Genomic DNA, 15888 nt, shown 5'->3' on the forward strand with positions numbered 1-15888 from the left:
TTAGTGAGGTTTGCAGGCACATGAGTCACCTGGAGGGCTTATTGAATCAGAGAACTCTGGGAGGACGGCCTAAGAATGTGTATTTCTAGCAGGTCCCCAGGTGGCTCTGATGCCAGTGGGTCTGGACATCTTGAAAACTGTCCATTGGACAGTCCCTGATCCACGCCATAACTCCATCAGCCCACACTGTACTTATGAGCAAAATTCATGTGGTGAAGGATGAAGGGGCAGTGAGCTGGGCAGCTGGGAAAAAAATAAAGGCAAAGGCAGGAAAACCTCCCCCCATACCCCACCTCCAAATCAAAACTCTGTTAAGAACTTCAGGGGGCAGCTCCGGGGGGAGGAAAATGATGCAGAAAACAGCAGGAAGCCATGTTCCAGACTCGGCAATGTAATCTCCTCCTAATTATAAATGATTTCCAAGTAAAAATGCCCTCGAAGGGGAGGGGAGGGGTTCGAAATGCCGATGCCTGGAGGAGCAGATGGCTCTGCCTTCCTATCAGCTACATAAATTATAAACAAACACCTTGTACAGAGATCGATCTGAAGCCTGTTGCCGGCTGGCCAGATGAGCCAGAGGAGTGATGAGCAGTTGCAGTGCTTGTACAAAGTCATTCGATACTGACTGGGAAAGCCCAGAGGGTTTAAATCAGCAGGAAATTTTCCTTTTGGCTATCTCTAAACCCCTCAAATTTCAGACCAAGACCTACTATGCAGAGCTCCAGATGACATTTTAAACTCTCTCTGAAGGTGGCACATACGCCATCTCTGATAAGGCAGCCTGCCTCCCACCACTGACCAAGGATCTCTGAGGGCCTGATCTGACAAGGCACCCCAATGCACAATGTTGTTTGCTCACTGACTGGGAAAAGCCACAGTGGGGCCCCAGTAAGAAAGCTCAATGGGCTAGTGCTCCAGCTTTGTGTGCAGGAGGCCTGGGTTCAATGCCCAACACTACACGATTCCTGAAGCAAACCCAGAAGTAGTATCTGAGGACTGCTGGGTGTTCTACCCCCAGACAAAAACAAAACCAAATACCACAATGAGCACTTACTCTTGGTGGTTTCAAACTGATCTATTGTGTGTAAGGTCTATACTCCACACAAACACCGTGGTTCAATTATGACACTACATGGCACCCCTAAGCACTGCCAGGTATGGCCCCAAGCTTCTCCTACCAAACTTTGTTTTATTTTTCCAGCCACGTGCTCAAGGCTTGGCTCTGAGCCCAGGGATCACTATGGCAGTGGTAGGAAGACCACAGGGATGCCAGAGATGGAACTAGGTCAGGGGCAGTAAGGTACATCATACTCACTATAATATCTCTTTGGCCCCATATCCAAACACTTGTTATTTTATTTATTTGTTTATTTATTTATTTTTGAGACACACCCGGCAGTGCTCAGAGGTTACTTGTGGCTCTATGCTCAGATATTGCTCTTGGCAGGTTCAGGGGACCATATGAGATGCTGGGGATCAAACCCAGGTTGGTCTGGGTCAGTTGCATGCAAGGCAAATGCCTTATCGCTCTGGCCCCAAACATTTATTTTTATTTTTATTTTTATTTATTTATTTATTTATTTATTTATTTATTTATTTATTTATTTATTTATTTATTTATTTATTTATTTTGGTTTTTGGGTCACACCTGGTGTGTGGGTTATGGCTGTCTGCTCAGAAATAGGTCCTGGCAGGCCTGGGGCACCATATGGGACACCGGAATTCGAACCAACCACCTTTGGTCCTGGATCGGCTGCTTGCAAGGCAAACGCTGCTGTGCTATCTCTCGGGCCCCAAACATTTATTTTTAAAAATGATACTAGTCGGGGCCAGAGAGATAGCATGGAGGTAAGGCATTTGCCATTCATGCAGAAGGACAGTGGTTCAAACCCCGGCATCCCATATGGTCCCCTGAGCCTGCCAGGAGAGATTTCTGAGCATAAAGCCAGGAGTAACCCCTGAGCACTGCTAGCTGTGACCCAAAAAGCCAAAAAGCCAAAAAGCCAAAAAAAAAAAAAAAAAAAAAAAGACGAAGAAGAAGATACTAGTCTTTCCAGATTCTGAAACACAAAGTACCAAAAAATTAAACCTATGAGGTATTCTCTCATGAATTATAAGGCAAATCCCTGGGAATGAGTAGAAATTTACAAATCCATCTAAATACACACAGGACAGATGAAAGTAGTATCTGATGAATTAGTCCATGAAGAGTGTGTGACAAGAAGTGGCCATGTGGGGGCAAAGTTGGATACCACCCTGATTATCTGGCACTAGGTTAAATTTCCTAGTGAATCCAGAGGTTTAAAGGTAAAAACTAAAATAATGTACTTAGTGATGTTCTTGATGATGATACAGACCTAGGGACCATAAAAGGAAACTGGATAATTGTGACTACTAAATTGAAGTTCTGTGACAAAAATAACATTCAAGTAAAGTCAAAAGACAATTGACAAAGAAGCAGCTAAAATTTCTGATCATCTTTTTATTGGGGGGAGGCAGCATCTTTTGGTATGCTACTCCTGGCTCTATGCTCAAGGGATGTTCCAGGCATTGCTTGGGGTGCTGGAGATTGAATGGAGTCAGTTGAATGAATCCCTTTTACTATCTCTCTGGCCCCTCCAATTTTCTGATTTCTTTTTTTTTTTTTGGTTTTTGGGCCACACCCAGCGATGCTCAGGGGTTACTCCTGGCTGTCTGCTCAGAAATAGCTCCTGGCAGGCACGGGGACCACATGGGACACCAGGATTCGAACCAACCACCTTAGGTCCTGGATCCGCTGCTTGCAAGGCAAACACCGCTGTACTATCTCTCCGGGCCCGACAAGCACTCTTCTAAATTGCAGATGGGCATTTAAATGGGCAGCCCCGCAAAAGGTGATTGGGCAACACATACCAAAATCACAAATGCATAATGCACTCTTTCTCCTTATGATCTATGGCTAGCAACTTATCATATGCATATTATACTTGTACAGGGGGAAACTGCCAATATAGCATAGTTATACAGTGAAAGTACTAAATATAGTCAGAGAATCCTTTAATGGAAAGTGGATAAAGAAACAATTGTGGGGCCAGAGCTATAGCACAGCAGCAGGGCGTTTGCCTTGCATGCAGCCAACACAGGATGGATACCGGTTTGATTCCCGGCACCCCATATGGTCCCCTGAGCTTGCCAGGAGTAATCCCAGAGTGCCGCTGGGGGTGACCCCCCAAAAATACAGAGAGAAACAACTGTACATGTGAACAATAAAATACTAACCACTCATTAAAAATGAATGAGTGGGGGTCACAGTGATAGCACAGTGGGTAGAACATTTGCTTTGTACATGGTTGATCTGAGTTTGAGACCTAGCATTCCGTATGGTCCCCTAAGCATGATGTAGAGTGAACCCTGAGATCATAGAGTTAAGCATCAATGAATGTGCCCCCACCTTCGTCAAAATATGAGTGCTCTACATAGTGAGATGGAAAAATCACCAAGATACACTATAAAGAAGAATATGTGTAACCTGTTACCATTGGGGTTACCATTTACAGAGCTGGAAAGAACCCCACAAACTTGTAAATGCAAATTTAACAAAAAAAAATTATCCTGGCAGGCAGGGCGGGGTAAAAAAACAAAAAAACAATTATCCTTGAAAAGGTATATAAAAACTACTAATTGTGTGTACCTGTAGGAAAATTGTTAGCTGGGAGCAGATTTATGTTGCATACTCTTTCATATATCAAAAAAAATGTGAATGCTTACTATATTTCAGATTATAATATTATAAAACATAGTCAAAGTGAACAAAATATATGGGAGTAATATACAGTAAATAAAGTGTGGGTCAGGAAGCTAAAGATGATTAATTGGTTTTAATTTTCTTTTTCTTTTTTTTTTTTTTGGGGATTTTGGGCCACACCCGGCATTGCTCAGGGGTTACTCCTGGCTGTCTGCTCAGAAATAGCTCCTGGCAGGCATGGGGGACCATATGGGACACCGGGATTCGAACCAACCACCTTTGGTCCTGGATCGGCTGCTTGCAAGGCAAACGCCGCTGTGCTATCTCTCCGGGCCCTGGTTTTAATTTTCAATAAACAAAAAGGTGACTGCAAATTATTTTTAGCAGAGTTAAAGAACAGATTATTGGGGCTAGAGAGATAACAGACTACACAGCTCATAGTTTGCATGTAGGAGGCCTGGATTTGATTCCTGAACTGTATGATTTCCCCAAGCTGCACCAGTGGTGATCTCCAAGAACTGCTGAGTAAAGCCCCCAAATCAAACACCAGATTATTAAATATATGGTTTATATGACTCAGGGAGAAAGGGAGTGAGGAAAAGAGGGAGAGAGTGAGGAAGAAAAGGAACGGAGGGGGAGAAGAGGGGAGGGAAAGGGAAGGGGAGGAAAGGGAAGGGAAGGGAAGGGAAGGAAGGAAGGGAAAGGAGGAAAGGGAAAGGAAAGGAAGAAAAGGAAGGGAAGGAAGGGAAGGGAAAGGAGGGAAAGGAAGGAAGGGAAGGGAGGGAAAGGAAGGGAAGGGAGGGAAAGGAAGGGAAGGGAGGGAAGGGAGGGAAAGGAAGGGAAGGGAAGGAAGGGAAAGGAAGGGAGGGAAGGGAAGGGGAGAGAGGGGAGGGAAGGGAAGGTGAAGGAAGGGAGGGAAGGGAAGGTGAGGGAAGGGAGGGAAGGGAGGGAAGGGAGGGAAGGGAAGGAAGGGAAGGGAAGGGAAGGGAAAGGAAGGGAGGGGAGGGAGGGAAGGGGAGGGGAGGGGAGGGGAGGGGAGGGAAGAAACACCAGGTGTGTGAAGAGGTAGACTATTGTAAATAAGTTAAAGAAGGAAAGAAAGAAATGCTGACTTCAGTAAATTAACCTTGTTTTCAATGTCTGATAAGGATACTATGATTGGCATATGAGGAAATGTCACAGAAAATATTATTTTATTTTGTTTTGTTTTGGAGTCAATTTACACAATTCTCAGGAACCATTCCTGGTGAGTTTGGAGGACCATATGTGATGCCAGAAATAGAACCTGGATTGGCAGAGTGCAAGGCAAGTGCCCAACTGGCTAAACTATTTCTCCAGCCCCTAGTCTGCATATTTTAAAGCCCACAACAAACACTCAGAATAAATACCTTTTATACAAAAGAGAAAACTGTGGGCTTCAAAAGAGTACAACTGAACCAGGGGTGCTCATTTATGAACCAAAATTAGCAATGAAGAAATACATAGTAACATATAAGGCTTAAGGCAATGTCCTAATTTATTTTTGCTATAAAACTGAAGACAGAACATAGACAGTATAGGTATTGAGAGGAAAAGTTCACGGGGGGCGCGGGGGCAGTGGTAAGACATCTGCCTTGCACACAGCCAACACAGAACAGCCCCAGGTTCAAATCCCAGCATCCCATATGGTTCCTTGCACCTTTTGAGTGCAGAGCCAGGAGTAACCCCTGAGCACTAACGGGTGTAACCCCAAAAACAAAAACAAAAAAAAATAAATAAAATAAAAAGGAGAAAAAGTTTATAAAGTTTAGAGGCAGAACCAAGAACTGCAACTAACATTAAGATCAAATTTAATAGAAAATATAACCTATTCCTGGTTTATGAACAATTGTCAAGGAATTTGAAGTGAGGGCAAACAATGTCCCAAACCACAACGCTATCCAATGAATGGCTTTCATCTGAGATCTATTCTGGTGTCCCCAAGGGAAAAAAGGAAAACAGAAGAACTCTAAAAACTTTTTGTTTTGTTTTGTTTCGAGATCACACCTGGCAATGCTCATCATGACTTACTCCCTGCTCTTTGCTGAGGTATTTTTCTGATGGTGCTCGGGGATCCATGAGGTGCTAGGAACCGAACCCAGGTCAGCTTGGGTGTAAAAGAGTTCTACCTGCTGAATTCTGGCTCCAAACTGTCAAAGATTTAGAAAGCAGACAAACAGAAGGAATCCAAAAAATATTTTGGCCTAATGGGAACGGCAAGTGGAAGTTTCTCTACCTGTTTTTTTTTTTGTTTTTTTTTTTTGGGGGGGGGGAGTGGTGGTGACAACCCAGAATGCTCAAGCATTACTTCTGGCTCTGTGCTCAGCGATTTGAAGCATCATACTGGATATTGAACCAAGGTCAGCTGTATGCGAGGCAACTACCTTACTTACTATTAGTGTTCTATCTCTCTGCCCCACCGGCAGCTTATTTTCAAGTAGCAGTAAACTGTCACGTAATGTGACTTTATTAGTCTTACACTACAGAGACCCATGAAAAAAAGTGATTACAGGCAAATGGTGGCTTAGTATAGGAAAGGATGTTTTATTTTTATTGTTGTGCTGCGATCCAACCCAAGGCCTCACAAAGGCAAGTGTTCTATTGATGAACCACATCCCTAGTCCCAAAAACAATTTTTGTTTTGAGGCTACACCTATAATGTTCAGGGGCTATTCTTGGCTCTGTACCAAAAGTGATCCCTGGCAGTGCTCTGAGGACTATATGTGGTGATGGGGTTTTGAGGCATGGTCTGTCTCATGCAAGGCAAGTACCTTAATCCCTGTACTAGCTCCCCAACCCCTGAAAGAACCTGGAAGAATTTAGAAGTGATGGATGTGCCACCACATCAGAGATCAGAAATATTCAAGCGGAGGCTACACTGTCAAGATTTCAGGAACGTGGGAGAGCCCTTCATTAGGCAAGTATTTAACCCTGGTATGCACTTCTTCATTTCATTCACAGCTGGATTAATAAGTGAGTTTTATTTACTTATTTGGGCCATACCCAGAGGTACTCAGGGGTGACACCTGGCTCTATGCCAGAGTTATTCCTAGCAGTGCTTGGGAAACCATATGGGATGCAGGTATTAAACTCGGGTGGCCATGTGCAAGGCATTCTACCCATGATACTATCTCTCTGTTTTAGTTTAGTTTCAGTGCTTTCCTCCAGGTCAGAGGTGGATTTCTTGGCTCCTACCTCCCTTCCTTCTCTCCATTCCACCTAAATTTTTCAAGCTGAGGAAAACGACTTTCTCATTGGCAAACTCCTCAGAAAAACAGCCCCTTCATTTTTCTGTCTACCTTACATTATTCTCAGGACAGTACTGAGCAGAGCCAGGTGAAGACAAAGCTCAGAGCTTGCTAATCTACCTGCTTGAAAGTTACAGGAGAGCTGCAGAAACAGCACAGGGCCAGAAGCTGCTCAGTGAGTGGAGAAGCCTCTGAGTGCTTCTCACCATCACACACCCACATCAACTTTGGCTTACCATTACTGATTTCAGGTAGGTCGAACTTAGTGAAATCCCACCATTGGAGCCGGTAGGTGGTATTGGCAATGTTACTGGCCACTGCAGACTGTCCATCACCAATCACTGCCCCTGGTAGGAGAAAAAGAAGATCGAGAGAGCATGTTAGGGCATTTATAGGTTTCATTATCACATAATAATGCAATCAGTCTCAGGAGAAGACTGTAAGGGGAAGAGGAAGAACCACAAGTAGAGCTGAAGAAATGTCGTTGCGTGCCATTTGTCAAGTCTCTGCCTCAAAGAGAACCAGATGGGTTCCTCAAGAATGAGCCTGCATCACACAGAATTCCACAGATCAGCCTCTCCGTACCAACTCTGTGGCAGCTATTGAATATGTGCATGCATGGGGCCGGAGTGATAGTGCAGCAGTAGGATGTTTGCCTTGCAAGCAACAGATCCAGGATGTATCTGGTTTGATCCCCATCGTCCCATATGGTCCCCTAGCCAGGAGTGATTTCTGAGCACATAGCCAGAATGAGCGTCACCGGGTATAAACAACGCCCCCCCAAAGAATATGTATATGAATATGTGTATGTTCTAGAGACATATGTGCATATGTAAATGCTGTCTAGAATGTCTAAAGAGACACAGCAATTTTAATAAAAATGCAGGAAAAGTGGCTGGAGCGGTAGGTAGTACAGTGGTTAAGTTCTTCCATTAACACTGGGGCAGCTTGGGTTTGGTTTCTGACACCCCATATGGTCTCCCAAGTCCACCAGGAGTAATTCCTGAGTGCAGAGCCAGGAGTAACCCTGAACACTGCCATGTGTGGCCCCCCTCCCCCAAAAAAGGCAGGGAAAGAAAAGTGAAAATTGCGAGAATGATCATTAACAGACAAACCCACAAAAATGGTATTTCGGGGCTGGAGAAATAGTAACAGGGCTTAAGCACATGCCTTGCAAACTGTATGGTTACACGTTCAAATTCCCAGTGCCCAGGAGCACCTACCCTGTGCCCACCCTCCACCCCACCCCCCAAAAAAGGTCATTTCAGTTCCTGGATATCTCCCTATTAAGTAATATATGTTTTCTTTATCTATGACCATCTTCATAATAAAATATGTCCAAAAAGAGGTTTCCTTCAGGGAAGAGAGAGCCAGCATACAGCTGACCAGGGAAAGACAGTCAAGAACAAATGAGGTAATATTTGTTAATCTCTTTTGGATCTCTGTACGTAATACAGGAGAAATTTATGAGCCTGGCTTTTGAGCATCAGAATATTTTTATTAAGGCAATCAATATTTTAACCCATTCACCCCCCCCCCCCAAATCCCAGGGGACATCCCTGAATCCAGATTCACTTGTAACATATCACTGCTCAACTTTCCTGGAGATACACATTTCTGGATGACATCTTCCCCTAGGTAACCAATTAAATAAAAAATGGATTTTTGAAAAAACAGGGTGACACTTTAATTTGCAGTTGTATTTCATTTCCATGAACATGTCATTTCCTCCTCCTCCTTCTCCTGAGATGCATTTCATACACAGCCACCCTTCGGCTCAGACGGAGCCAAACCCTCTTGAGAGACTAGAACATTCTTGTAAGCCAGACAACCTAAACCATATTCTTGGCTGCAAATCAACTCCTACTTTTGAGAAACTAAACACTACCACTGTTAGTGCTTACTAGCTGAGGAACAAAGGACACTTTTATACCTAGATACTGCAGTATCATCACTTCTTTCTGTTTGTAGCACTGCAAAAAGGTCTTGTCACTTTTTTTTCCCCTTTTTTCATTTTTGGGCCAAACTCGATGGCGCTCAGGTGTTACTCCTGGCTCTGCGCTCAGAAATCGCTCCTGGCAGGCTCATGGGACCATATGGGATGCCAGGGATTGAACCCAAGTTGGCTGTGCGAAGAGTAAACACCCTACCCGCTGTCCTATCGCTCTGGCCCCTGGGTCTTGTCGCTTTTTTCCTTTCAGAGACCTCCATTTATAGTGCTGATATGTCCCCAGAGTTTCCCTTTTCTCTACTTAAATGACTAAGGGAATCATTGGGGGAGGTGGGAGGGAACATTCTCTAAATGAGCTATAAAATAGGAGGAAGGTTCCTGTCTCACTCTGACCCAGCAACTGTAGATGACAGTTCCAAACAACTCTCTTTTTTCTCCTTTTTCAGAGGGGGAGGGCAGGGAGTACTGAGGCGCCTGCCTTACAAGGGTGAGGTGACAAATGAGACACCCACAATGACATAAATGCCATACCAAGTGTGACCCCTGGGAATATAAACAAGTATAACCCCTGATAACACAACAATGACAACAAAAGGAAGAGGGAAATAATAATTTCTGCATGGGATCTTTTGCTGAACTGCTCAGTCATGTAGAGGATAAGTTATGAATAAGGTTTCCTTCCTTCTACTCACATCTTTCTTCTCTTTTCCTTCCTTCCTCATTTCCTTCCTCCCTCCTCCTTCCTTCCTTCCTCCCTCTCCCTCCCTCCCTCCCTCCCCCTTTTTTTTTCAGTTTCCAGACCTCACACTGCTTGACATTGTTCTACCATGGAGCCACACATGGTCCAACTATTGGGTTTCTTTTTTGTTAAGTGAAAACATTTTTTTTGGTGGTACTGAGAAAGGGGAAGTAGAGGATAAGGAAGAGAGAATAACATGCTCGAGAGAGTGCAGGCTTCTCTAAAGGTTGAGAGCCCCGGTACATAGCCCCGCATGAAAGCAGGAGAGTCCACATTTTGAGGAAAGATGCGAGCAAGCAAGATGTGTTCTGGCACCATGTACCCAGGCAGCACATGTGCCTCCACAGTGTCTTCATAGGGACTTTCCTGATGTTTCTAGGCCTTGTTGATCATGACAATCATTTTCAATTCTAAGGCTTATCAATTCCATGAATGTATTATCATCCTGTTTCTCCCAAGACTCAGGCTCCTTTCACTGGGCTAATGAACGGTCCCCTGGCTTGCTTACCTAGATGACTGGCCACTTTCTTTAACTACCAGTCTCTCATAAATACTGGGGGGGGGGGTATGTATGTGTGCGCACTCAGTGATGCTCTGGGCTTACTCTTTGCTTTGCGCTCAGGGATCACTCCTGAAGAGGCTAGGGGGACCATGGGGGGCCTGGAATTGGGGATATGGGGTACAAGGCAAGTGTCTTACTTGTTGTATTTTCTCTTTTAATGGAAAAGCATTTGCTCTTTTATTTATTCATTTTTGTTTGGTTATTGAGTGACTGAATCCTACCCTACTCAGTATAGGTTCTCCACCCCAGGGTCTGATCTGGTGCTGGATTACTGGTTCTACCTTATTCAGTATTCATTCTCTACCCTAGGGTGTGGGTCTGGTTCTTGCCAATAAAATGCCCAGGTTTCAGGAAAGCTCTGGTATTCTCTGGTCTTCCTCCCCTGAACTACCTGCCTCTTAGGAGCAGAAAGCTTATGTGTTGGGAGTTCCTGAACTCATTTTTACCCCCATTTCACTGTGTGGATTACTTTCTGTGTTGGCATTTGCTTCCAGATCTGTGTCTCTGGTTTTGGAGCCTGAAGTTTTCATCACATTTGAGGGTGACACATGACAGTACTCAAGGGTTACTCAAGGCTCTGCACTCAAGAATTACTCCTGGTGGGCTTGGGGAACCCTATGGGGTATCACGGATCAAGTTGGGGTCCATCCATGTGCAAAGCAAGCACCCCACCCACTGTATAATCTCTCTTGTCCCAAGTATTTCCTCTTTTGTTTTGTTTTGTTTTTGTTTTTTTTTGGGGGGGGCCACACCCATTTGACATTCAGGGGTTATTCCTGGCTGTGCGCTCAGAAATCGCGCCTGGCTTGGGGGGACCATATGGGACACCGGGGGATCGAAGCGCGGTCCGTCCTACGCTAGCGCTTGCAAGGCAGACACCTTACCTCTAGTGCCACCTTCCAGGCCCCCCGTATTTCCTCTTTTAATGAGAGAGTATTAAACCCCTAAATGGAAGAAGGTAAGTTGATTTTTCTCAGTACATAATAAATGAAATGTTAGTTGCTAAGTGAGGGCAGAAAATAAATGGAAGACAGAAACTTCATATTCTAGGAGCTTAAAATCTGGGGAAAAGGATGAGAGCTACAAACAAGGAAACAGTTAAGGAAAATACCAGATGCTGTGAGAGTGCTGAGGATCTGCAACTGGGAACACAATGATTTAGACTCCGTCCCACAGCCCCAGAAGCTTCCTGCACAGCCTAGGCATCAAGAACTGCCCTCTGGCAAACAGCTGCGCAATAAAACCAACCCAGGACCCAACCAAGCACATGAGACTGAGGAGGCAGATCTCTGCCAGCAGAGATGGAGTAATGAAGAGTAAGGAAGCCTGGCACCAGGAAGAGTCCGTTTTCAGAGCCGGGTAAATATGCATTAGTGAGCTCAAGATGTCAGCAACAGACTAGAGTCCCGTCACCAGGTTCTCACCGGGAAGAACCGCAGACCAGCCATGCCTGTCACCTGGAAACATCAGGAAGAAGATCTATCAGCCCTTTTAAAAACAAAACAAGCTAACCAACCACTTAGTAGGTACTGTGGCCACTAGGCTGAAAATACTATAGGAAATGTGCCAGAATGTGTTAATGGATTCAGCTACAAAGTATTTACATAGGATGCACTTAACATCAAAACAAATCCTGAGAGGCTAGTGAGGGATTCCTGAGGCACCAGGATTTGCTCAGCAACGGCAGAATGAAAAATGAGACTCAAGGCTACCCAACTTTCATTATAGATATTTGGGGCCAGGAAGCGGTTTGTCTAGTATGTGTAGAATGCTGTGTATAACAAGATGGCAAGCAGCATCCTTGGACTCTGACCATTACATGCCAACCTTTCCCTGGTATTATCCTTGGCCTAGGCTTGACAACCCAATATCCTCTGGGGAGTAAATCAAGGCTACCCAACTTCCATTATAGATATTTGGGGCCAGGAAGCGTTTTGTCTAGTATATGTAGAATGCTGTGTATAACAAGATGGCAAGCGTATCCATGGACTCTGACCATTACATGCCAACCTTTCCCTGGTATTATCCTTGGCCTAGGCTTGACAACCCAATATCCTCTGGGGAGTAAATCAAACTCGACAGGGCAATTCCAAACTAGAAACTCTTGGAAAATAACAGGAGTTATAGAATGACTGCTTTAAGATACCCAAACACCTAGTATGCAGATATTTGAAAAGAAACTAGCCAAAGGCACAGCACTACACAAGTTCCAGTTTCTAAGCTTCCAGTTTTCCATTTCTCTCTTGGTTTAAAGCATTAAGCTTCTTCATTTTCCAAGACTTGGAAGAATACAGGTCTTCAGCATTAGAGGTGCTATTTAGGTCTGCCCTGCCAGTACTTATGAGAGTGATTTTATGCACATAAAGTTTTGAACTTATTTTCCTATCTATGAGATTTTTTTTTTGTTTTGGTTTTTGGTTTTTGGGTCACACCTGGCATCGCTCAGGGGTTACTCCTGGCTTTATGCTCAGAAATCGCTCCTGGCAGGCTTGGGGGACCATATGGGTTGCAGGGATTCGAACCATTGACCTTCAGCATTCAAGGCAAATACCTTATCTCCGTGCTATCTCTCTGGCCCCTTATGAGAGGATTTTGTTTTGTGTTATTCTGAGCCACACTGGTGATGGTCAGGAGTTACTCCTGGTTCTGCAATCAAAAATTATTCCTGGTGATATTTGTGGGACCATATGGAATGTCAGGGATCTCGTGCCCTATCTGCTGCACTCTCTCTAGTCCTTCTGAGAGGATGTAATGTCTACAATTTATAGAAAGGTTAATAGAACTAACAGGAATAATAAGGCATATTAGGAACAAATACTATATAAAAATGATGGTTATTAAAATTAATTCAATCATTTAATATCTTTTCTTCTGTACATGGGGCCCATTTAATATCTTTTCTTCTGTACAGGGGCCAGAGATAGCACAGCGGTAGGCCATTTGCTTTGCACACAGCTGATTCAAACAGAGGTGGTTCGAATCCTGGGATCCCATATGGTCCCCCATGTCTGCCAGGAGCGACTTCTAAGTGCAGAGCCAGGAGTAATCCCTGAGCACCACCGGTGTGACCCCCCCACCCCCCAAAAAAACTATATAGGTACAGCTCTGTAATCAATAATTTGTAGCTAGAGGTTTTTTTTTTTTTCTGTGAGACTGATCCAAATAATATGCCAAAGTCAAGAAAAACATTTGATTTTAGAATGAAAATCAAATGTGAATGGTATCAGATAACAAGACAAATTAGAAATCATTACCAAAAAAATAAATGAGAAATTTCAAAATACTTGGGAGACTAAGCAATACACTTCTAAATAACACATGGCTCAAAGAAGACATCTTAAGACACATTTTAAAATATTTTGAACTAAATGAAAATGAAAATACAACTTATTATAATTTGTGGGCTGCAGCAAAAGCAGTTTTTGGAAATTTACCACATGGAACATAGTAGAGAAAAAGGAAGTTCTAAAATAAACCTTTTTATTTTAATTAATTTATGGTTTTTGGGATACACCTTGTGGTTCATATGGCTTACTCCCACCTCTGCACTCAGGTACACTATGTGGTGCCAGTGCTCAAATCTGGGCCTGATGCATTCAAGGTAAATAAGTGCCTTACCTCTTTGGCTTCTGAAATGAATTAAATTAAATTTCTACTGAAACAAGAAAAAGTAGAGCTAATTAAACACAAAGTAGGCTTTGAGGGTGGCAGAGGGAGATAATTCAAATGAAAGCAGGAACTAATGAAAATGAAAACCAGTTATCAATCCAGAGAGGGTGGGCAGAAAGCAATGAAACAAAAAGCTGAATCTTTAAAAAGATCAGTAAGTAACAACAGGAAAGCCAATAAAGAAAAAGAAAAGACAAAAATTAGTGACATCACAAAGGAAAACAGGGGTCATCACTGCTAATAAAAAGGTAAAAAAGAACTGTCAGTAACAATTTAATGCCCATGAACTTGATTTCCTTGAAAGGCAGATAGTTTATCAATAAATTTACACAAAAAGAAATAATCAGGATAGGCCTTTGAGTCTATTCAACTCCAGTGAGTTGAGTCAATTCTTAATGACTTTCTCAAACAGAAAGCACCAGGTTCAGTTAGATTTACAGGTAAATTTTACCAAATGTCTAAGGAAGAAGACTTTGAAAATAAAAAGGGGAATTACAGAATGTACATGGAAGCAAAAATGCTCAACAAAAATGCTAGCAAATATAATTCAATAATGTATTTAAAAGTTAGACACAATAACCAAGTAGAATTTACTCTTGGTAGTTTGAGGCTGTGTTGACATTTGAAAAATCAATCACTATAATCCTGGAGAGATAATTCAACGTGCTGGAACATGTGCATGTGGGAGGCTTGGGTCTGATCGCCAGCACATTGTCCTCCAGCACTGCTGGGAGTAATCCCCAAGTACTGAGCTGGGATAGAGCCCTGAGAACTGCTGGGTATGACTCAAAACAAAATGAAAACAAAAAATGAGAAATAGAGTTATAAATTTATCAATATATATAAGAACTCTACTAGAAAAACTACAAACCTCTAATGATAAATATCACAAAAGAGCTGAATACATACTGGCAAGATGTTCCACACTCACATATTAGGGATTCAATACAATTGTAAGTATCAATTCTTCGGCTTGAGAGTTGGTCAGGGGTTAAGGTACAGGCCTTGCTCGCAGATGAGCCCAATTCAATCTCCAGCACGACATGGTGTGTTTTAGTTAATTATCTGCCATAGCCTTGAAAGTTCCTGGGCAATGTCAGGGCAGCCCAGGTGATCCCCAGCACTAGGCAGAGAATCACTAGGAGTGGCTCTTGGCCCCCTGAGCATCACTTGTGAGTTCTCCTACCACAGCACCCCCTTCCCAAATTAAATAAAGATCAATTCTTGGGCTGAGCTACCTGTTAAAGGGCTAGAGACCATGCTTGCATGCTGATCTCTGAGAGTGTTTCCTAATACTACATGGTCTTCTGAGCATTGCTGGGCACAACTCCTTTTCCCCATCAGAACCTTACTGGGAGTAAGTCACCTTGTACAATAAAGCCCAAAACCAAACCAAACCAACAAAGTATCGATTCTTCCCAATGGAAACTGTAACAGTGCAATTCCAATCAAAATTCCAGAAAACTTACTATTGGGCTGAGGTAAGGCACTTACTTGCCTCTCATGTGGCAGATCCCCAGAACCACAACATGTGGTTCCTTCAACACAATAGGACACTCCTGAGCAGAGTCAGGAGTAGCCCTCACCCCATCACCACCTAAACTCATACAACTCAAAAAGACATACTACAAAGCTATAAAGATCAAGACAGGGAACGAAGCAATAGCTCAGTGGTAGGGCGCTGGTCTTTCACGCGTCTGATCCAGGATGTACCTTGGTTCGATCCCCGATGTCCCATATGGTCTCCCAAGCCAGGAGCAATTTCTAAGTGCATAGCCAGGAGTAACCCCTGAGCACCACTGAGTGTGCTCCCCTCCCAAATCAAGACAGTATGTGACTCTGTGCAAAGGGTAAAGAGACTAATGGAAAATAATCAAAAGCCCAGAAATAAATAATAAAAAAATAAATTAAAAAGAAAGCCCAGAAATAAACCCATAACATATACAGAGGAAACTGATTTTTTAACAAAGTCAGAGA

At 43.3% G+C, this 15888-nt stretch overlaps 1 protein-coding gene across 4 annotated transcripts in view; it reads right to left on the reverse strand.

The window, feature by feature from the left end:
- The window catches only part of AMBRA1 (autophagy and beclin 1 regulator 1), a 248566-nt gene that overhangs the window by 40466 nt on the left and 192212 nt on the right, over positions 1 to 15888 (reverse strand). For all 4 annotated transcript variants that reach the window (XM_049779573.1, XM_049779572.1, XM_049779571.1 and 1 more), the window contains one exon: positions 7227 to 7337. In XM_049779573.1, the coding sequence (XP_049635530.1) occupies positions 7227 to 7337 (111 nt within the window). The remainder of the gene's footprint in view (positions 1 to 7226; positions 7338 to 15888) is intronic.

This window comes from Suncus etruscus, chromosome 9, assembly GCF_024139225.1.
Source record: "Suncus etruscus isolate mSunEtr1 chromosome 9, mSunEtr1.pri.cur, whole genome shotgun sequence".
NCBI classification, from domain to species: domain Eukaryota; kingdom Metazoa; phylum Chordata; class Mammalia; order Eulipotyphla; family Soricidae; genus Suncus; species Suncus etruscus.